This window comes from Crocuta crocuta, unplaced genomic scaffold (genome assembly GCF_008692635.1).
Source record: "Crocuta crocuta isolate KB4526 unplaced genomic scaffold, BGI_CrCroc_1.0 scaffold388, whole genome shotgun sequence".
NCBI classification, from domain to species: Eukaryota; Metazoa; Chordata; class Mammalia; order Carnivora; family Hyaenidae; genus Crocuta; species Crocuta crocuta.
The window spans coordinates 814,741-838,804 of NW_027528867.1; the positions used below are offsets into that span (position 1 = coordinate 814,741).

Genomic DNA, 24,064 nt, shown 5'->3' on the forward strand with positions numbered 1-24,064 from the left:
AGGGGCTTAATCCTGAGCATCTCAGATTCTCTTTCTTCTCTCTGACTACCCTTTTAACTTCTGTCCCTTGAGCTTCACTTGCTAACATTCCTGCCGCCAAAAGCTAAATTTACCATTTTCTCCAGAGTCTGACTTTGCTGTCACTAAATCACCCCATTGATCTCTGAAAGGCATCACTGATTCCTTTAATGAGCTACTGTACCAAATATAACTGCAAGTATTCTTGCATAGTCTTCATTTATTTTTTTATTTTCTCTTACAGCTAGGCTTTTTGTCTCTACACTCTTAAACTCCTGAGATATTCCTACTGCCTTTACATCTGAAGTTTAGTAACTATTCGATGCCTTCCTCCCCATCTGGCTACTTTTCACACTTTAGCTGTGCTTTATGCTGAACTCCCACATTATTCTTTCTTCCATTATTGTTAGATGTCCAGGAAATCTTCAGGAACTTAACACCTTTTTCTTGAAGTATAGCCTAATTTATCTCTTGGGGGAAAAAGGCATATGGATGGAGAAGAGACTCAATGGCAACCACAAAAGGACAAGGTATAGACATTGGGAGAAGCAGTCCAAAACTATCTGTAGACAAAATCTAAAGGCTATCTGAGGTAGAAGGGAAGAGATAGAAAAAGGGGAAAGGGAACTTTATTTTTTTGAAGTTTTTAAAAATACAATTTGTAAAGTATAAATAATTTGGCTCAACAACCTCAATTCATATCGAAGAGCCTATACCCTTATTTGAGAAATGGTGGCTCTAAGTGCAGAGTATGTAAGCATGAATAGTAATCGCCCTGTCTTAAGTGAAAAACTAGTTGAAGCAGTCATACATAAGAACTTCATGACATTTACCTAACCAATATTTTACTCAACAAAATGTTACCGTGCATGTTTGGAGTTGACTATTTGGTGGGCACTGACCTGGGCCTGAACATGTATGAACACACCAACCAACACAGTCTTGTCTTCATTAAGTTTACAGTCAAAGGGCATGTTTTCATCTATTTTCTTAGGTCTCTCAAATTAGAGAATTCATCTAAGATCCTACAGGATTCCATTTTATTTAATCCCTTTATATATTCCATGAAAGGTACATTCAGCAAACATACTCACTTTGTCATTGTTTCTCAAAACCAATGGAACTTCATAGACTTCACAAGGAGTATAGTTCTGAAATACAATTTCTGATGGAAAGGGCTGGAATAATGCCTGATCCAGGTCAATTCCTGAAAACTGCATCGAAAAGAAAAAAATTCAGTATATAGTCATACAGTGGAAGAAATGACTGGGGAAGATATGAAAATACTACATAGACCTATGGATATTAATACTAAAAACATAGGAAACACTCAGAAATGGATAACTACTATAAACAATAATTGTTATAAGTAGTAAAGTTACTGTGATCAACTTGTTTAATACAAAACAAAGTAGAAGATTTTGTCCTCAATTAAAAAATATATACACTAATTAGAACACCAACCCAAAACTTATTTGAACCAATCTTCCCATTAAAATAACAAGAAAAACTGTATCAACAAATATCTGCTTAGAGGCACTGAAGAGCTAACAAGACAGTCTGATATAATGTTGAAATTATGAATTACCTCAAACTATTAGCTTGTGTAGTATCCAACAGGTTTTGAGTATTGCCATGTTTCCTTAAAATTTTAGAATATCCCATGATGCCCTGTGAGCTTATAGTTGCACCCTGGGGCACCTTAAGTATACGTTGGAAAGTAAAGATGTAAGCATCCACCTCAATAATTAAGAAAAGCAATAGCAAACATGAAAACAAGAACAAAATCCAAACAAATGAAAAAGCAACATAACAAAAACAACAGCAAAAATTAATGAAATAGAAAGTAACCATATTAAAGAATCAAGAAAGCCAAAAGTTGAATCTTTGAAAAGACTCATAAATTGATAAAATACCTAATGAGCACAATCAAGAAATTAAGACAAAAGTCACAATAAGCCAATATAAAGAATGAAAATAGGGACATTACAATAGAAACTGAACTATGTAAAAAATAACAAATGGATAGTATGTCAATAAATGGGAAAATATTCATTAAAAAGTACAAATCCTAAGAAAATACAACTTTCAAAACTAGCACCAAAACATAGAAAATATGAGTAGTTCTGTAACTATTAGATAAATTAAAACTGTAAGTAAAAGTGTTTTCATAGAGAAAACTCCAGCCCAAATAACTTTACAAGCAAATTCTAGCAAACATTTAAAGACACAAATCAAATATTATAGAAACTCTCCTGAAAGAAAGAAAAAAATTAACGTCTTCCAACTTGATGATATTAGTTAGCATAACTTTCATATAACTAAGAAAGATGGTGGGAAAAAGGAAAACTATAGACTAACCTTACTTATAAATGATTAGAGGTTTTTTAAAGGAACAAAACATTAGCAAAGTGAAACTCACAATATATAAAAAGAATAAAACATCATGATCAAATTGGGTTTATCTCAGAAATTCAAAGCTGTTTTAACAGAAGCTCATTAAGAATAAACAAAATTGTCATTTTCCCCAGAAGAAAAAAATGCTTATTTAGAAAATTCAAAATAACTTTTAAACTATTAGAAATTAGTATTAATAAGTTATTTATCTGGGCAGAAGACATGAACAGACACTTCTCCAAAGAGGACATCCAGATGGCCAACAGACACATGAAATGATGCTCAGCATTCCTCATCATCAGGGAAATGCAAATCAAAGCCACACTGAGATCCTACCTCACGCTGGTCAGAGTGGCTAAAATGAGCAAATTAGAGAACTCTAGATGCTGGCGAGGATGTGGAGAAATGGGCACCCTCCTACACTGTTGGTGAGAATGTAAACTCGTGCAGCCCCTCTGGAAAACAGTGCAGAGGTTCCTCAAAAAATTAACAGTAGGACTCCCCTATGACCCAGTAGTAGCACTGCTAGGAATTTACCCAAGGGATACAGGAGTGCCGATGCATAGGGGCACATGTACCCCAATGTTCATAGCAGCACTCTCAACAATAACCAAAACATGGAAAGAGCCTAAGTGTCCATCAACGGACGAATGAATCAAGAAGATGTGGTTTATCTATACAATGAAATACTACATGCCAATGAGAAAAAATGAAATCCGGCCATTTGTACCAATGTGGATGGAACTTGAGGGTGTTATGCTGAGTGAAATAAGTCAGGCAGAGAAGGACAGATACCATATGTTTGCACATATAGGTGGACTAGGAGGAACTTAGCAGAGGGCCATGGGGGAGAAGAAGGGGAAAAAAAGTTGGGGAGAGAGAGGGAGGCCAACCATGAGAGACTCTTGAATGCTNAAAAAGAAATGTATAAGAAAATCCAAAGAATTGGAGACTATTTGCAATACACATAATTGATAAAGGACTAATCTCCAGAATTTATGAAGAACTTTTACAAAACAGTAAGAAGTCAACAAAACACATAAACATACAATTTATATGATGATAACCAAATGGCTAATAAACATGAAAAGTTGCTTAACCTCGTTAGAAATCAAGATTCTGAAAATTAAACTGCACTGTGACAATACTAGATACCCAATAGAATCATTTCAATTAAAGAGACTGACAGTCTTAAGCATTAGTAAGTATTAGCAATTCCAACTGAAATTCCCACACACAGCTAACGGTAGTATAATGGTAGAAACACTTTAGAAAACTGGCAATTAATAAAGAGACACATGCATAGCCTATCACCTAGAAATTCCACTTTTATGTGTAGGCCCAATAGAATTGCATACATGTGCACTAAAAGAAGTGCACGAGAATGTTTATAACACCATCATTTATAAGGTCAAAAAGTGGGAAAAGCCAAATGCTCATCAACAGTAAAACGGATAAACGGTGGTGTAGCCATACAATGGAATACCATATAATAAAAATGAACCACCTATTACTAAGCACAACAACACAAATCTTCAAAACATAATATATTGACTTAAATTAGCCAGAAATTAAAGAGTATATATGGTGGTATTCCACTTATATGAGGTTGAATAAAGGAAAAATAAACCTATGATGAGCAGTTCTTCTGAAGAAGAGAGAGAGGTAATGACTGAGAAGGACATAAGAAAGCTTCTAGGATGCCAGTAATGTTAAATTTTACATTCTTTCATCTGAGTGGTGGTCATAAGAGTATCTTTATTTTGTGAAAATTCATCAAGCTATATGCTTATAATACACACACCTATACACTCACAAATTCAATAAAAATGTTACCTAAAATGTATTGACACAAAACAATAAAGGAGAAAATTATTATAATCATTTCTATAGATGTAGAAAAACATCTGATAAAATTAAATATCTATTCACAATAAAAAAAAAAAAACCCTCCTGGGGCGCCTGGGTGGTTTAGTCGGTTAAGCGTCTGACTTTTGCTTAGGTCATGATCTCGCGGATCGTGGGTTGGAGCCCCGCGTCGGGCTCTGTGCTGACTGCCAGCTCAGAGCCTGGAGCCTGTTTCAGTCTGTGACTCCCTCTCTCTCTGACCCTCCCCTGCTCACGCTGTCTCTCTTTCTCTCTCTCTCTCCTAGAAATAAATAAAACGTTAAAAAAAAAACCCTCCTAGCACACAAAGAAAAACAGGTCCTCAATATGACAAAGACTATCTAAATCTTCACAAAGAAAACAATAACATACTTAATGGTAACATGTTGGATTTTTTTTCTTACTTTAGGGGACAAGACAGGGATACCTTTGATCATAACTTTTACTCAGGATTCTATTAAAACTAGTAGTAAATTCAGAGAAGCAGGTGAAATATATTAAAAAAAAATTAAGATTAAAAGGAACCTTAAAAGCATACTGCTGAGAAAAGCCAATCAGAAAAGGATACATACTGTATGATTCAGATATATGACATTCTGGAAAAGGTACAAAAATAAAGACAACAAAAAGATAAGTGATTATCAATGGTTCAGGGGGAGGAGGGAAAGATGGCTACTTGAGCACATGATTTTTAGGGCAGGGAAACTATTCTGTATGGTACAGTTATAACAGATCTATGTCATTACACATCTGTCAAAAGCTATTATAAAATATATGGATTCACAATTAACCCCAGTGTAAACTACAGACTTTAGTTAATAAAAATGTATCAATATTGGCTCATCAATTGTAAAAAAAAAAAAAATACTACACTAATATAAGATATAAACAATAGGGACAAAACCACCAACTCATTGTCTGGAATAATCAGAAGGGCAACAAGAAATCCCGTGGACATCATCTACCACCAGGAAATAGGAGGGAAGGCTGGGTTGATTTGGGCTATACATAAATCTGCATATTTATAGGAAGCAGCTAGTCACTGAGACAGGCTAGAAGATAAAAACTGAATCAGAAGGGCCCCTACAAGTCACAACTCTGGGGAGAAGGAAAGGCTAACACAACTCAGTTATTTTACCTTCCTTCTTCTCAGCCCGTTCCAAATAAACACAGCATATAATCCTCTTTCATAAAATGCTGCAGAGAATCGTGGAGGATTCCTGCTGGTCTGGGACCCTGCCAGGCCCTGCCTCAACAGTAAATGCCAACAACAGCAAGTCCAGGAAAAACGTCCTTCTTTCTTTTGAAAATGAGTGGTAATAATAACAATAATAACAATAATCAAGATCTATATAAAAATTCAAGAACAAACGGAATAAGAAAATGGCAAATGAAGAATAGTTAACAGAAAAGTTGCCACGAAGCAATGAAAATATTAACTACATCATTTCACTATAAACTCAAAAATTAACATAATGGAAAAAAATCTCAGAGCACAAAGCAAATAATTAAGAGTGCAGGGAGGAAAAAAAGCGATCAAAGAGATGAAAAATTCATGTGTTCACTCAATAAATACTGAGTTTCCAATATTTTTCATATGTTAAGCATATAGTAGTGAACAAAGCTGACATTCTTGGGGGAAATGGATTAAAAAAAATAAAGAAATATATAATATGAGGTCAGGCAGTGATATGCTATGAAGGATACTAAAGTAGGACAAGGAGAAAGGGTGAATGCAGGATGTATGCTCTTTTCAATAGGTAGTTAAGGGATGACCTCTCTGAGAAAAAGACATCCAAGTAGAGATCTGAAGCAAATCATGCAAAGATCTGAGAGAATAACATTCCAATTAGAAGGAATAGCAAGTGCAAAGGCCCTGGGGTGGGAATTATCTTTGAGTGTTCAAACAGCAGCTGATGGATATAGCACAGCTAGAAGACAATGAAAGGGAAGAGTGGAAGAAAATGAAGACTATGAGGGAAGTAGGTAGGATAAGATGATACAGGGTCCTATAACTCTGAGGGCAATAGGAAGCTTTTGGATGGTTTTAGATACGGAAATAACATATTCTAGTTTACATTTTAAAAAAATCATTCTTCTTTGTGCAGAATTGATGACAGGGCAATGAGATGGAAACAGGGATACTATTTCAGTAGTCTAGAGGATGGTGGCTTGAAATGGGAGGGTGGTGGTGGTGAGAAGTAGTTTGATTAAACACGTATTTGTGAAAGCAGAGTTTATAGCATTTGTCATTGGACCTCATATAAGATGCAAGAAAAAAGAGGAATCTGAGATAACTCCAAGGTAGACTTCTGGCCTAAAGAAATAGATAAATGTGATACTATATACTGGTGGGAGGGGCCTGAAGAAAAAATGGGGGTACTATATACTAGAGGGAGGAGACCAAAAAGAAGAGATCATGTCTTCAGGGAGGGAACATAACAGAAACATTAGATCTTAGATATTTTAAGTTTTTGCTGCCAATCATTCATTGGGCTGAATATGTGATTCAGAGTTCAGAGGATAGGCCATTGCAGGAGAAATAATTATGAAAGTAATCATTTAAAAAGTAGAATTTAAAGCCTTATTCTTAGAAAGAGTCATCTAAAGAATGAGTTGAAAAGAGAAAGAAGTTGAAGGACCAAGTTTGGGGGAGCTCAGTACTTGTTGTAAAAGTACATTTAATGATCAGGAAGAGTAGCGCTATCCAAAAAAATAATACAAGACAAAAAACAGCCAGTGAAGTTGGAAGAAACCAAAGAAGTATGATATCTGAGCTACAGTGAATAAAAAGGTATAAAAAAGAAATGCTGGGGGCGCCTGGTGGCTCAGTCAATTAAGCATCCGACTTCGGCTCAGGTCATGATCTCACAGGTGAGTTTGAGCCTGGCATCGGGCTCTGTGCTGGCAGCTACCTCAGAGCCTGGAGCCTGTCTTTGGATTCTGTATCTCCCTCTCTCTCTGACCCTCCCTTGATCATGCTGTCTTTCTCTCTCTCAAAAATAAAGAAAACCTTAAAAAAAAAAAAAAGAAAGAAAGAAAGAGATGCTGAGTCAAATGCTGTGAGAGAACCCAGAAGCCCCAAACTAATCAAGCTGAAGGATGAATTACAAAAGAAACACACATACACAAAACTCAAAGTAAGGGACACAGAGGATAGCATATCAATATAAAAACAATGAAATGTAAATGAACAGAAAATTAAAGACAGATGAGAGAGGAAATACAAGATATAGAAAGGAAGATAAAGAAGGTGCAACATGTTCATAATTGATATTCCTAAAAAAAAAAAAAAAAAAAAAAAAGAACCAAAAATGGCAAGAACAAACACTGGGTAATTCAAGAAAAACTTTCTAGATGTAAACTAAAGACACATAGTATCTCAAGAAAAGTTTATTCACACCATAATACAATCACTGGATATTAAATTAGAAACAATCTTTGGGCACATGAGCTAAAAGATTCAAGTCTCTATAAATCAAGCTGGCTTCATCACACCTCTGCATACCATTATGTATCTTATTTCTGCTTACCATTAAAGCCAGAAGGTGAGGAAAATGCCCACAAAGCTCTTATGGGGAATATATGTGTGCCAAGAAGGCAAATCTGAAGTTCAGCATAAAGGCAACACACAAATATTGTCAAACATATAAAACCAAGGAAGTATACTGTCCATAAGCTCTTCTTAAAAGTATTAGTAGGGGATGACTGTCACCCAACTAAGAACAAATGAAATCCAGAAAATAAAGTAAAAAACAACCCACTGAGTTGAAAGAAGAAAGAGGAAAAATGGTGAGATACAGTATACTAATTTCCTCATCCTTCATAGCAGGGCTCAAAATATGTTAAAACACACACAAGCAGTACACACAGGAATATACGCACAGTCTGGTCTCAGTCATGCTATGGGAAACGAGCAATGATGAATTAGCACTGGGAAAAGCCTTGTTCACTGCCCTCAAAGGTAGAGGGTGCTGGCAGAGAAGAGAAGAAACAATAACTAATGCTAGCGGTGCTCAGAAGAGCAGATTTTGTGCAGATCCCAAACAGGGGAGGCAATGGTGTCACAACAAGAGCAAATGAGTCTCAGGGACTCGTTCATCAGGGGAAAGATCTCTGAAAATCTCTCAGGAATAATCCAGGAAGCCTTTGAGAGGAGGCTAATCTCCAGCAGTTCAACTCATGGAGGTTCATCCCAGAAATGATAACTATTAGTAACTGTTGTTCTAGAATGTTCACATTATTCCAGGACTTGCTTCATAGATAACCGTGACAGAAAGTAGCTACCTTTTGATGTGTTGTTTCCCCCATATCTAAAAGTTCGATGATCTGTGGTCGGCACATCAAACGTGTCTTAGCCAGTCTCTGCTCTGTGGTGAGTGACATTTCCTTCAGGAACTCCGAGGGTGTCAGCTAGAATTTAAAACAAAACAGCTGAAGATTCATAAACGGTTATACTGAAAAAGTGTTTCCATGAGTGCCAATAATGAATAATTTGTGTTTGCAACTTTCAGGATAATTCTGGAATGACACTAAGTTCCCTTATAAAATATTTAAATTAACTAAATAATACAAGAGAAGAACCTGTGCACTTTTGAGCACTTTGCATGGTAATTTGAAATGACATGTAGTTGCTGTTTCCTTGTCATTTTGAAGACATCACACAAAAGAAACTGGGAGCTGGAGGGGAGTCAAGAAATTGCACAGGAACATGTCCAAAGAGCTTAACATTTATGCTCAGAAGGAGCATCTGAACACACAACCCTGCTTCCAAAATCACTTCTTCAAGTCTTCAGAGCTAAGGAATTTGAAATGCTTCTATTTCTCAACTCAAAGTTACAACAAATGTGCAAAGCTTTTGGATGTTTTCACTATCCTGCTGTATCAGGTTAAAGAGGAATCTTGTGAAATGAGGAGGTTCTAGGAAGTATGACTGCACAGCTTAGAAATGAGTTTGAACTTTTAAGAAATCACAAGAGTGCATTTAGACCTTGTTTTAAAAGAGCATGAAGTCCATCCATCCTCAGAACCAGCAGCCAGTCATAATCACACACCCAAACAGGAACACAAAATGCTTTAACACTTTTTAATGTTATGAAGAAAAAAATTTAACCTATCATTTAAATAAAAATTATTTAAATAACCCAACAAGGCTTAGTTACCCAGGACCGAACACCATTATCTACTTATTGTTGTTCTGGAATGTCCCAAGGCTTACTTGCAAGTGGGGATGATGATCACTGACAGCAACATAATGCTTCAGTATATATCAAGACTTTTTAAAATATTCAGAAGTTATATAATTTAGTTGATTGATTTCACCTTGGGTTAAAATCACTGCTCTTCAAAATCCATACAAAATTAAATTCTGTGATTGAATCCATTTAAATGAAGGCATATTTCTAATACAGCTTCCAACTTCATCTTCAAGGTTCTTTTTGATTGGAATCCAGGTTAGAATACTAAAATGTTAGGAAGTTTCAGCTGTGTTGCAGTTTAAATAAAAATAATAAAATCTTAAAAGCAAATATGAGGAGTTACTTTGAATACAAAACTCTAACATCACAAAATAGACTGATGATAGGTTTTATTTTTCTAATCAGAACATAATTTGAGACTAGTTTTTTAAATACAGTGAATACCATTTCGAACCCTGTACAATGTTCTTGATATTCTCTATAGCATGAGTTCATAATCCAGTTCTCATCAAATTATTATAACTCATTAAAACTAGAAATATATTTTATTTTAAAGGACAGGGAAATAGGTATTTTTCTTTGGTATCATATAGTCATTATTTTGATACTCTATGTTCTACAAATATGCAAACAGAAATAACTCTTGCCAATCAACACGTAATAAATTATTTAAGTTAAACCCTATGAAATTCTGATATCTGATTGTTTTGAACTACACAGTCTCATAGGGTTCAACCTAATGTTTAGAAAAACATAATAATTTGATTGCGTAGTCTTACTTAAACTGATTAACTTAAGCAATTCAAGCCTCTGCTTTGAGGTACCTGATTTCAAAAACTTCCCTGGCTCTAAGAGGTGCCTGTGCTCTGCAGCAATAGCTAAATTGACATCATCAGTCAGTAATTCTCCATGTGATTTCTGAGAATGCCAAGTAGCAGCTGTCATCCTCCTGAGGAGGCTGTGTTAGGTATGTTACACAGAAAGTCTTGGGGCGCCTGGGTGGCTTAGTTGGTTAAGTGTCCGACTTTCACTTAGGTCATGATCTCACAGTTTGTGGGTTCAAGCCCCGCGTCGGGCTCTGTGCTGACTGCCAGCTCAGTGCCTGGAGCCTGTTTCAGAGTCTGTGTCTCCCTCTCTCTCTGACCCTCCCCTGCTCACGCTGTCTCTCTCTCTCTCCTAGAAATAAATAAGAACATTAAAAAAAAAATTAAGAAAGTCTTGGATACATTACCATTCGATTTACTTCTTCTTTTGTAACCACCTTTGGATTCAAGGGTGGCAAAACCTTGCTTTGGAACCCTTTCAGCATTCTGACTAACCCCATCTGAACAGCCCCCATGGACTCCTCAAGTCTTCTACTCGCCATCTTTAGTTCTTTCTTTCATTCACCTAGAAATAAAAATTTAAAAAGCTTTAGAGCAAATAACAGTTAATTCCTGAATACAGGCCCCAATTTTTTAAAGCTTTTTTAAACACAAAAGCTTTGGAAAAAACTAATATTCAAGAATACACCGAATTCTTGCAACAAATGCCTTAACTAAAGGAGTCTATTCTATGTAATTAATACAGATTTAGCCTTATCCCAGGGTCTAGGGTTCCTTTTAGACAAACCAAGTGATTCTGGAGTGGCTCAGGGAAGACAAGGAAATATAAGCAGCTCCTTACATTCTGGTACTTTTATCCTCCAAGATAAACAAATAAACACTGCTCAATAAATAACACTTCATAGCTTGCTAGTTTATAGTCTTATTTGGCAATTCTCTCTCATGACACTCTCCAAACAGAAAAACACATAAGGCTTTAGGCCTTCACAGCTGGGCAGAGACTAAAAGAGCAACATGAGATGAGATAAGGATGAGGAAGTTTCTGGAGAATTTTTGAAGTTTTTAGTCATTAGTAAGTAATTAAACAGCTACTCCACATCTCTAAATCAAAAAGATAGGACATTTCCCATCCACAAATTCTTCCTTATGCCTTCTAGGAGAACACTTGCAACTGTGGAGGCCCATTTATGACTACATGGGGATTTATACTTTCGTTAATAGCACACTAGTTTATCCAACCCTGTGCAAACAACAACAACAACAACAACAGCAAAAACACCTAAAAATGCCTGATACCATGTCAAATTAAAAAAACCATAAAAATCATTAGAAAACTCACAAGACAATAAGTCATTACCAGACCAAAATAGTGAAGAAAGAAGTACATACAGAAAAATAGATTTGAGTGAAAAATTTAATAAGGTACACTGAACTAAAGTAGCAAAACACCCAAGGAAATTTTAGAACGGGGGGGAAAAGTCAGAGAACAAAAGTTTGAAATAGTAGACAGTCCAAAAAAAGATCCAGGGCACCTGCGTGACTCAGTCAGTTAAGTGTTCAGCTTTTTCAGCTCAGGTCATGATCTCACTGTTCATGGTTTAAAGCCCCATGTTGGGCTCTGTGCTGATGGCTCAGAGCCTGGAGCCTACTTCAGATTCTGTGTCTCCCTCACTCTCTGCCTCTCCCCTGTTAGCACTCTGTATCTCTCTGTCTCTCAAAAATGAATAAAACATTTTTTAAAAAAATTTTAAAAAGAAGACCCAACACACTATAATTGGAGCCTATGAAGAAGAAAAATTACTGGGGTGGAACTAATATTTAAAACTATCATCCAAGAAAAATTTCCAGAAATAAAAGAAAACATAATGAAAAGGGACTTCTAGTTACTCGGGAAAACAGACCCAGAATGGTCAACTCTGAGTCATATGGGCTTTTTTTTAAAGTTTATTTATTTATTTTAAAAGAGATAGAGAGAGTCAGAGTGGGGGGAGGATCAGAGAAAGAGAAGTCCCAAGAAGGCTCCGTGATGTCAGCACAGAGTCCATGCAGGTATAGAACTCATGAAACAATGAGATCATGACCTGAGCCGAAATCAAGAGTCAGACGCTTGGCCAACTGAGCCACCCAGGTGGTCCAACTCTGAGCCACATCATAACAGAACTATTAGACCTTAGAGAATTTTAAAAAGTCCTCAGATCCTCTGGGCAAAAAGGTAAAGTAACTTATAGGGGCAAGAGAATTAGATGTCATTGGACCTTGATTTTTCAACTATGTTTTTGCAATCTGTGAAATGACAAAATAGAGGAGCAACATTTTCTTTCTTTCTTTTTTTTTTACAAATAGTTTATTGTCAAATTAGTTTCCACATAACACTCAGTGCTCATCCCCACAAGTGTCCTCCTCCATGCCCATTCCCCCTCCCCCCCACATCCATCAGTCCTCAGTTTTTGTCAGCATTCGAGAGTCTCTCATGGTTTGCCTCTCTCCCTTTCCCCCACCATTTCCGCCCTTCTTCTCCCCCTTGTTCCTCTGTCAAGTTCCGAGGAGCAACATTTTCCGAAAACTTTAAAAAGTGTGAGTCAAGGAGTTTATATACATCCAAACTCTTCTTCAGTTATGAAAGTTACAGAAAAGGAGTTTTGAATATGCAAAACTTCAGGAAAAATTGTAAACAAGTTCCCTCCCTTCCTGAGGAATCTACCAGAGGATGGGCTTCAGCCAAACAAAAAGTGACCAGGAACCTCGCAAAAAAGCTGACAATAAACATTTCATGTATTTATCTGTAGAGCTAATTTTAATAATGAAGTTGCAGACACGAGGAGAAAATAGAATTTAAACATTTTCTGACAGAGAAAGTATACAATTTTAAAAGAAAAGTAATAAATAGAAATAAAATAAAAAGTTGAATAAGATCATTAACAATTGTGTAAGTAATAGGTAGGAGTCAAACTGTTTAACCAGATAGAGTAAAAGAGCTTAGGGGGGCACCTGGGTGGCTCAGTGGGTTGAGCGACCAACTTCGGCTCAGATCATGATCTCATGGTTCGTGAATTCAAGCCCCACGTCGGGCTCTGTGCTGACAGCACAGAGCCTGGAGCCTATTTCGGAATGTGTGACTCCCTCTCTCTCTCTGCCCCTCCCCCACTCACACTGTGTCTCTCTCGGTCTTTCAAAAAATAAATAAACGTTAAAAATTTTTTTTAAAAAGAATAAAGGATCTTAGGGAATTATGATAGAAAGCCTGTACAATGGCAGTCAATGAAACCTGTTTCCAAGCACTCAAGTTTTTGTGTAATATCCTGCCCCTGAGTGCAGACTATCCTTAAGTATTCTAACAAATATAATGCAGCACAAGCGATGGGTGTCATTTTCTGAGATTAGTTATAAAGAGACTCGGTTCCATCTTGGGTACTATCTGGCTCTCTCTAAGATCATCAGCTGCCACATTGTGAGGACACTCAGAAAGCCTACAGAGAGGCCCGTGTGGTGAGGGACCAAGCCTGTTGGCAATGACATGAATAAGCTTGAAAGTGGATCTTCTGAGGCCTGTCAACAACCATGCGAATGAGCTCGAAGGTAGATATGCTAGCCCCAGTTGAGCCATGAAATGACTACAGGCTCAGCCAACAGCTTGATTTGAGATTCAAGACAGACACTGAGGAGGAGGCACCCAGCTAATAGGCCACAGCTAGATTTCTGACCTATAGAAATTGTGAGAAAACTAACACGGTTTTAGTTGGAGGTAATTTGTTACACAGCAATAAATTACTAACGTAGACATTATACAGGGTTTATGCACACAAAAAAACTACTAAAGCTAAAAGTAAACCTTCCTAAATACTGAAAGAAATTTTAGAAAAAGTAAAGAAGACATACAGAAAAGGACAAATAATAAATCAACTGTAATGCACATAATTATTACAACACAAAGTATTATGGGAAGTGATGGCACCAACATGGTGGAATTGGTGCCAAGTTCACAAGAAGACCAGCTAGAGACCATCCATACTCAAGATACCTTTGTGAAAATCCCAGAACCCAGGGGTGAGGCTGAAGTACCCCTCTGGATCACAGAGACATGGGAGAACCTCAAAAACATTATACTCAGTAAAATAAGCCAGTACAAAAGACCATGTATTGTTTGAGTCTTATGCACATGAAGTGTCCAAAACAGGGAAATCTCTAGAAGGAAAGAGTAAATTAGCAGTTGCCTAGGGCTAGAAGAAATAAAGGAATGGCAGGGTGATAGCTAAAAGGTATGGGATATCTTACTGAGATGATGAAAATGTTCTAAAATTGACTGTGGTGATGACTGCATATATTTGTGAATGTACTAAAAACTACTGAGTTGTATATACGCCTTAAGGGTGAATTGTATGGTATGTGAGTTTTAGCTCAATAAAGTTGTTAAAATATATTTTAAAACATTTTAAAAATCAATCCTTAAAAACTGAAAACCAATGTAAAGAAATGAACCTTGCTGTATATCAAGTTGGTGTCAAAACCACAAAGAGAAAACAATTATTCCAAGTGACCTTAAAATACAGTGTTTTGACTGTCTTCACTGTAGTCTTAGTGTTAGTCATAATATCAGTAATAATATTTTTCTTTTGCTCTAGGCCCAACATGAGGCTTAAACTCACAACCCCAGGATCAAGAGCTGCATGCTCTATTGATTGAGCCAGCCAGGCACCCCAGTAATAATATTTTTAAAACAGGTAGTTAAATCAGTATTGTTAGGAACAAAAGCATTTCAGCTTCAGAAAAAATAAAACCAAAGTTCTTATATTAAGAAACCCTATAATCTTAAATTAAGTTGAAAGCAATTGTCAGCTCATGATTATTTTCTCCTTTTAACTAACCTGGGGTGCCTGGGTGACTCAGTTGGTTAACTGTCCCACTCTCGATCTCAGCTTACGTCATGGTCTCATGGTTTGTGGGATTGAGCTCCACATCAGGTTGTGTCCTGAAAACACAGAGCCTACTTGGGATTCTCTCTCTCTTCCCTCTCTCTCTGCCTCTCTCTTTCTCTCTCTCTCTCAAAGTAAATGAATAAACAAAAATAAATAAATAACATGCATACTGAAAGAGGCCAGAAACAATGAAGGCCCAGTAAGCAATAATAGTCCAAGGACATACTATGATCTCTAAATAACATTTCTCACTAAAAGGAACCACAGCTCCTTGGGAAAATGGTAATTTGAGGTCTGAGGCATAAAATGTTTAAGAAAAACTTGGAACGTTCTATTTTACCATAAAATAAGGACATTATCAAAGGCTACTGTGGTTGTGTCTAAAGGACCCAGGGTAATTTGAAGGATTTCCCATTCAGCAAAGATAGGACAATTTGAATATTTTTTTTAAAAGTCTGCAATGGATAAGTCTGTAAAAAATCTAAGCTCAAATGATACTAAAAAAAAAAACCATTGGTCACCTTTGAAAGTTGCTATGGCAACAAACTAATTATTTTGGAAATAATAAAAGGAAATAATCAACCATTTGTCATGCGCTTGTTTTGTTCAAATTGCATTGTAAGTTAACCAAATGACTGAGGGAGGAAAATGATTATTCATAGAAGAATTTCAGCTAACAAACTCAGAAGAAAGAGAAAAAAATGACCATTATTCAGTCTCTAATGAAACGAAATATCATCAATGCTAAAACCATTAAGAGAGATACTGCTGAAGAACCCTATAATGGCTGGATCAGGCTAACAACACCTGAGCCCTCTAAATCAATCTCAACACCAAATGAGTGAAAACCAGACATAGCATGTGCCTCCTGACATGATGCACCACACAGCACCAGCTATGCAGAACTGTTAACAAAAATATAATTATGCCTCTAGACCTACCAGCCAGGTTGCAGGAGACACAGGAATGGAGGAACAAGCACTGGCTGGAGGAATACAATTAACCTAAGTGCAGAATGTGGAAAATGTTATAGGAAAATGACCTACTTTATTCAACTAAAAAATGGCATCACAGAGTTGTGGGTGGGGGGTAGTTATAAATTAGAAGAGTCTTAAACTAACCAAATGCAAAGGTGTACCTCATTTGGATTATGATTCGAATATGTGAATAAAAGATGATATAAAATAATTATTGGGTTTTTTGGTAGGATAATGGTACTGTGGCTATGATTTTTTTAAAAGAATGCTCTTATCTATTAGAGATATGTAGCATTTATGGCTAAAGGGAAATTATGTATGAAATATACTTTAAAATACTCCAGAAGGGCACCTGAGGGGCTCAGTCAGTTAAGTGTCTGACTTCAGTTCAGGTCATGATATTGCAGTCCGTGAATTCGAGCCTGGTGTCAGGTTCTGTGCTGACAGCTCAGAGACTGTCAGAGCCAGCTTTGCATTCTGTATCTCCCTCTCTCTTTGTCCCTCCCCTGCTTGTGCTCTTTCTTTCTCTCTCTCTCTCTCAAAAATAAATAAACATTAAAATTTTTTTAAATACTCCAGGAAAAAAATGTGTGTGGGGGTAGGAATTAAGGTGGGAGTGTGTGGGTGTGTGAGGGAGGAGGGCAGAAGAAAAAAGAATAGAAGAATATCAACAAACATTGAAGATCATTCTCTATATTTTTGTACATGTTTTTAAGTTTTCCTAATTAAAAATATTAATACATACAAAATCCTGTGCATGATTATTCATAAGAGCTTTTACAACCCAAGCGTCCCTCAGCAGGGTATGATGAAACAAAGAGTGGTACTTGGTACCATGGAATATTACTCAGCAATAAAAAGGAACAAACGATTGGTAACAACCTAAATGGATCTCAGGGACAAAAAGAAAATGGAAAAAGATGATAATCCCAACAGGTTACATACTGTTTGATTCCATTTATATGACATTCTCAAATGACAAAATGACGAAAATGAAGAACAAAGTAGTGATTGCCACAGATTAGGGATGCTGGGAGGGGGTTTGTCTGTGGTGGTAAAACAGACACAGAGAAGAAATAAGATGACCGGAAAAAAATCTTAAGGCTTATAGAGTTGGCATGAATAAAATTTGCTAATAGGAAGTGTTTTACTTCTTATAAGTTATGCATTCAATTTCTAGTGCTATTACTGAACCTAATAAAGGGATTTCTGTAACTTGATTGTGGTGGAAGTTATCTACACATGCAATATATTGACATAGAACTATACATACACATTGTACCAATGACAATTTTATGATTGTGATATTATGCTCATATAACCATGAGAGAAATAGGTCAATGGTATATAAGACCTCTCTGTGCCTTCTTTGCACCTTCCTGTGAATCTATATTTATTTCAAAATAAAATTTGTTTTAAAAGATTTCTTTAGAAAAAAAGAGAAAGACAGGAAAAACTCATTGTTGATGAGGATGTTAGAAAGGTAGGCATTTGTACCCTAGCTAGGCATTTGTACCCTACAGCTATAATATACACCTGTAACTTCATTTTAGCAACCTTTAAAAACTGTGCATATTCTTTGATGCATAAATATCTTTTGCTGGAGGACTTATTCCAGATATGGAAAGATGTATTCATAAGCTATGTCATGACTTGAATTGACCATTCTATTTCAACAGAACTACAATGATTTTTTTTCTTAAATAGTTTTTTGTCAAGTTGGTTTCCTTTCTTTTTTTTAACATTTCTTTATTTTTTTTTTTACAAATAGTTTATTGTCAAGTTGGTTTCCATATAACACCCAGTGCTCATCCCAACAAGTGCCCTCCCCCATGCCCATCAGCCCCCTTCCCCCCTCTCTCTCACCCCCATCAGCCCTCAGTTTATTCTTAGCATTCAAGAGTCTCTCATGGTTTGCCTCCCTCCCTCTCCCCAACTATTTTTCCCCTTCTTTTCCCCCATGGTCCTCTGTTAGTTTCCTCCTAATCCACCTATACGTGCAAACATATGGCATCTGTCCTTCTCTGCCTGACTTACTTCGCTCAGCATGACACCCTCTAGTTCCATCCGTGTTGCTACACATGGCCAGATTTCATTCTTTCTCATTGCCATGTAGTATTCCATTGTATAAATATACCACATCTTTTTTTATTCTTTTTTTCCTTAGTTTATTGTCAAGTTGGTGTCCATATAACACCCAGTGCTCATGCCTACAAGTGCCCTCTTCCATGCCCATCACCCCCCTTCCACCCTCAGTTTGTTCTCAGCATTCAAGAGTCTCTCATGGTTTGCCTCCCTCCATCTCCCTCACTATTTTTCCCCTTCTTCTCTCTCTTCGTCCTCCGTTAACTTCCTCCTAATCCTCCTATACGTGCAAACATATGGTAGCTGTCCTTCCCTGCCTGACTTATTTCACTCAGCATAACACCCTCTAGTTCCATCACTGTTGCTACAAATGGCCAGATTTCATTCTTTCTCATTGTCATGTACTATTCCATTGTATAAATATACCACATCTTCTTGATCCATTCGTCCACTGATGGACACTTAGGCCCTTTCCATGATTTGGCTCTTGTTGACAGTGCTGCTATGAACATTGGGGTACATGTGCCCCTATGCATCAGCACTCCTGTATCCCTTGGGTAAATTCCTAGCAGTGCTACTGCTGGGTCGTAGGGGAGTTCTATTATTAATTTTTTGAGGAACCTCCATACTGTTTTCCAGAGGGGTTGCACCAGTTTACATTCCCACCAACAGTGTAGGAGGGTGCCCCTTTCTCCACATCCTTGCCAGCATCTAGAGTCTCCTGATTTGTTCATTTTAGCCACTCTGACTGGCATGAGGTGGTATCTCAGTGTGGTTTTGATCAGAAATACAATGATTTCTATCAAGCCAAAATACAAAGCAGTTATCTTGTTAAAATCCAATGACTTGGGTATTTTTGTATTAAAACTTATTTCTATTACTGATTTCTTAAGTACTTTAAAAATCTTGACCATTTTCCGCTTTTATTTTCTTCCTGTTTTGACCACTAATACCATTATTACAATTCCAGTCTGCAGTATTTGGATCATGCTTTTGCAGTTCCTTAACTACAAGGGTTAAGGTATTTTTCCCTAAAAATCTGCTCATACTGCTCCTTCTGTCTGCCATGTTCTTTCTTTACCTCTGCACAGATCTCTTCCTGATTCAAATGTCGTTTCCTTACTGAAGCAATTTCTTTCTGATCTTACCAGTTGGAAGTGACTGTTCAACATCTCTGACCTTCCAGTATCTTATTTTTTCTCTCTTTTATGACACCTAAAACTTTCTACTTTATAGTTATGTGTGTGCATATTCTGATCTTAATAGACCATAGACTCCTTGAGGTAGAGACTGTAATGCATACTGCCTTGTATTTAATGGATGCCTATGAATTTCTAACGAACCATCAACCAGTAAATTAGGCAGAGTCAATATTCAGGAGTGTTATTAAAAATGACAATCACCTAGCCCACTGGTCCAATATCTAAAACAAAACTGAATCCATGCAAATAGGCCAAATGCATTAATGTCCCTGGAATACCCTGACTCATGTAATCCTTTAATCACCTTAATACCCTTTTTATTTTTTTAGGTTTATTTTTTTATTTATTTTGAGAGAGAAAGAGAGAGAGAGCATGCAAGGGACCGAGAGGGAAAGCAAGAGAATCTTGAGCAGATTCCATGCTCAGCACAGAGCCTAATGTGGGGCTCTATTTCACAACTCTAAGATTATGACCTGAGTGGAAATCAAGAGTCGGATGCTTACCCAACTGAGCCACCCTGATGGCCCAACACCCTGCTTTAAAAGACCACCATCTGGTCAAAAATATGGTAAAAGGGGCCATGAACCAAAGAACTTTTTAACCAATGAGGTCTGGATAAAACTTTTATTAGGACATTTACTATACCAACTAGGCATATACACCAAATCTTCAGTTTCCACCAAGAATAAACTATTTTTTTTAAGTGAACCTCACAAACTCCTGGAATTCTATTTTAATTAAATAGCCAATTTATCTCTTTCCACCCTCCATTCCCCTGTATAGCCAGCATGCACATGGACATGTGAACGTGCACACCCACACACACACTCCTCATTGTTCCTGTTCCTCTGTTTCTCATCATCTTGGTTTGCACCATTAATTTATCAAGCCAATAGTCTGAGAATCCCCCTCAACTCCTGCCCCCAACCCCTTCTCATGTCTTCACTCTTGCCTCTGCAGCCCACATCTCACAGCTGATCCCAGGCCCGTCTCTGAGTAGTACTGTCAACATCCTGATTCCAGGTCTTGCTGTCTCAGCCGGCAAAACCCCAACCCTGGGTCAGTCCAGCTGTTCTTCCCTCCTACCCCAGGCTGGAAGGGCTGCTGGAGAAAACCACCCAACAGCGCAGATCATGTCACTGGACATTCAGTCTCCAGCTTCCACCGAGCCCTGTACACCTGCCGTCCTGTGCCCTTGTCAGCTGTCTTCCCAGCAGCCACTCCAGGCCTCCCTCTATGCCGTGCCCTCCTGCAGTTCTAGAGGATTCATGCTATCCAGATCCCTCTGAGCTCCATTCCACTGACCCCACGCCACACAAGAGGTCTCTCCACCAGGTGTCCTCAGCCACCTCAAGCCCCGCATGTCCCTGAGACCTGTTCTCTCCTGCATTCCTCTGTGAATGGAATCACTACACATTCACACAATTGCCCACACCCCCTATTCAGGTGTCATCTTCTCCAATCAACCATATAATAACTGTTTATTGAAAACTCACTATGAACCAGTGTTCAAGCAGTATACCCATTAATTGATTTAATCACCACAACGACCTTAGATGTAGGTGCTATTATTCACCCCAAATCACGGATTAAAAAAACAAAAAACAAAAAAACTAGAGGCACAGAGAAGGTATATAACCTGCTCTGGATTCCATACTAGTAAAGGCTAGACCTGGGAGGAGAGCCAGTCACTCTAGTTCCAGAGTCCACACTCGTAATCATGATGCTATTCTGCCTTAACCTCCTGGGTATCTCACAAATCTATCTCCTCCTTTCCACCCCTGTAGCCCTCCTTTTTTAATGTAACTCTTATGTTTTGCCCAGGCGACCAGAACAACCTCTTAGCTGACCTCCCTGACTCCAGCATCACATTCTGACAACACCCCTATCCCCTAGCCATTCTCTGCACTGAAGCCACAGTCACTTTCTAAAGCTAAAATGTGGTCATGTTATTTCCCTGCCTAAAAACTTTTAGTCCAGAATACTCTGTAAGCTCCTTAGCATGATATACATCCCAGGAACTTGCTCTTTTTGCACTTCATGCTCAACTTGCAGTTCACAACCTCAGGGGTGCTCACACACCTCTAGACTCATACATGCCACCTGGAATGCCTTTCCTTCCACACCCCCATCTCCACTAATGCCCATTCCTCTTTCCTGGACTCAGATGTCACCTTTTTCAGAAAGGCTTCTCTGACCCTGCAAGGCTGCCCCTTCTTTATGATCTCATTCTCACCCCTACCATGGTTATTTATTCAACTCCCTCTGCTAGTAGACTGTAAGTTACTCAAGAACAGAAACTTTGTCTTTTCCATCACTGTGTTCTCAGTGGCCAGTATACTGCCTCATGCATCTGCTTATTTAATAAATGTGTTAAAATTAATTAATTAATCCATACAAATGACTTTCCACAGTCCCCAAATGTGTCTGGCTTTTCATACCTCTATACGCTTATATAAGCTCATCCTTTCTTCTCACTTCCCTATCCCTATCTGCCCAGCAAACTTCTATTCATCCCATAAAACCCATCACAAGGGTTCCCAGAAGTAAGGCTCTCGCTAATACAGTGTCAATTACTCTGTCCTTTGCATATGCCTCTATTATTGAATGTAATCCACCGTATTGCAATTATTTGCTTACAAGGCTGTTCCTACCTCCAAAATGTAACCTTGACTGTAGGGAGTATGTGCGAATGCAAAGAAAAAAGGCTCAGTTAATATTTGTTGAATTTAATTTAATATTAAATTGCACTTATTAAGAGAGAAATTTTCATGGGACTAAAATATTTCCCAGAAGAACTATTTTCCTTCTTTTGTTTTGTTTTCCCCAATTTAAATGTTAACCTTGGGTTCCTTCTGTGTTTCAATGTAACAGAATGTACATTAAGTCACAGTATCTTCCTTCAGAAAAAAGACAAGAAAAGGTATTCTCAGCTAATGCTTAGAAGGGAGAACCAAGCAGGATGGGGTTTGCATTAAAGCTCTGCCTGAGAGATTTGCAGCCTTGCAACAACAAAAGTTTTAGGGTACTCTTTTTTTTAGATAAAGTTTGTTTGTTTGTTTGTTTGTTTGTTTGTTTGTTTTGAGAGAGAAAGAGTATAAGCAGGGCAGAGAGAGGGAGAGAGAGAATCCCAAGCAGGCTCCGCACTGTCGGGGCAGAGCCCAGTGCAGAGCTCCATCTCACAAACTGGAAGACTGTGACCTGAGCTGAAACCAAGAGTTGGACACCTAACCGAATGACCCACCCAGGTGCCCCATACGATAGATGTTCCTAAGCACAAAATTCATTTTCTTCACAAAGTTGACTTTTGCTCATCTCTGGGAACTCATAAGGGAGCCAAGTCTAAAAGTATTCACATGTAGAAGGGGTTGCGGCCTGGTATAGCTGAATTTCATGACATATATTATTAAATTAGTGAACACCTCCCACCCAGACCCTTGGGGACATGTACATGCCACATAAACAACCATCATGACCATTGTAACTATCTCCCATCCCTCACCTCTATTCATCTCTTCTTGCTTTCCCTTCATCTTAAATGTCTCAAAGACTTATTGCCTTGTATTTTTATTCTTGCCTTCTCCTTCCATCCCCAAGTCCCTCCTTTGCTGAGAGCCAGACAAAAAATTGGCAAAAACATCTCAGAACAAGTTAAAATCTTTTCTACCCAGTGAGCAACATGTAAGACAAAAACAAATCTCAAAGAACTTCCATGCCAAACACTGTATTTCATGTTTATTCATGCACTGCAGTAGCCCACACACCTCTAACATATTTAACTAAATATATAGGTTGACAGACTAAAGATGCTTTTCCATAATTCTGAAAAATAATTTTTTTCCTCTCAGAAGGTATCATCAGCAGTAATAAACCAAAACCCTGAAGAAGTATTCTGTTTTTATCAAGGTCAAAGTTTTTAGAATCCTCAGACCTCGGTTTTAATCTTCCCAAGCCTCTGTTTTCTCATCTGTAAAATGGAGGTAATAGTAGTGAGCCTCCTCTAATAGTTATCTATTGCCATGTAACAAATTGCTCCAAAACTCAGTAGTTGGAAACAACACAAAACATTTGTCATTTCTCACAGTTTCTGTGATTGAAGATTTTGAAAGATGCTGGTGTAGGCGATTCTGGATTAGGCTCTGTTAGGAGTTTGCAGTCAAAACTGGCAGCAAGGGCTGCAGCTCTCTAAAGGCTTGACTAAGGCTGGAAAAATGTACTTCCAAGATGGCTCATTCACATGGCTAGCAAGGTGGTCCTGGCTCTCAGGGGGACACCTCAGATCCTCTCCTCATGGGTCCCTCTACAGGGCTGCTTAAGTGTCCTCATGGCATGATGACCTTCAGAGAAAGCAGCCCAAGAGTCCAAGGGAGAGGCTGTCATGTCCTTTGTGACCCAGAAATCATGCACCATCATTTATGCAACACCAATCATCTCTATTCAGTGCAGGAGAAGCCACATGAGGACGTGAAGACCAGAAAGGGAGGCTCACTGGGAGCCATCTTGAAAGTCAGATACCACTGTGATCCATGTTTAATATGAGGATTAAATGAAGATAGTGTTTAT

The 24,064-nt window shown here is 37.9% G+C and overlaps 1 protein-coding gene across 1 annotated transcript in view; it reads right to left on the minus strand.

Moving 5' to 3' along the window:
* The window catches only part of HYDIN (HYDIN axonemal central pair apparatus protein), a 334,542-nt gene extending 323,676 nt beyond the window's left edge, over window positions 1-10,866 (minus strand). The window contains exons 1-3 of the mRNA XM_077756337.1: window positions 10,732-10,866; window positions 8,590-8,715; window positions 1,113-1,232 (exon numbers count right to left, since the gene is read on the minus strand). Coding sequence (XP_077612463.1) covers window positions 1,113-1,232; window positions 8,590-8,715; window positions 10,732-10,866 — 381 coding nt within the window. The remainder of the gene's footprint in view (window positions 1-1,112; window positions 1,233-8,589; window positions 8,716-10,731) is intronic.
* Window positions 10,867-24,064: the final 13,198 nt, after the last annotated feature.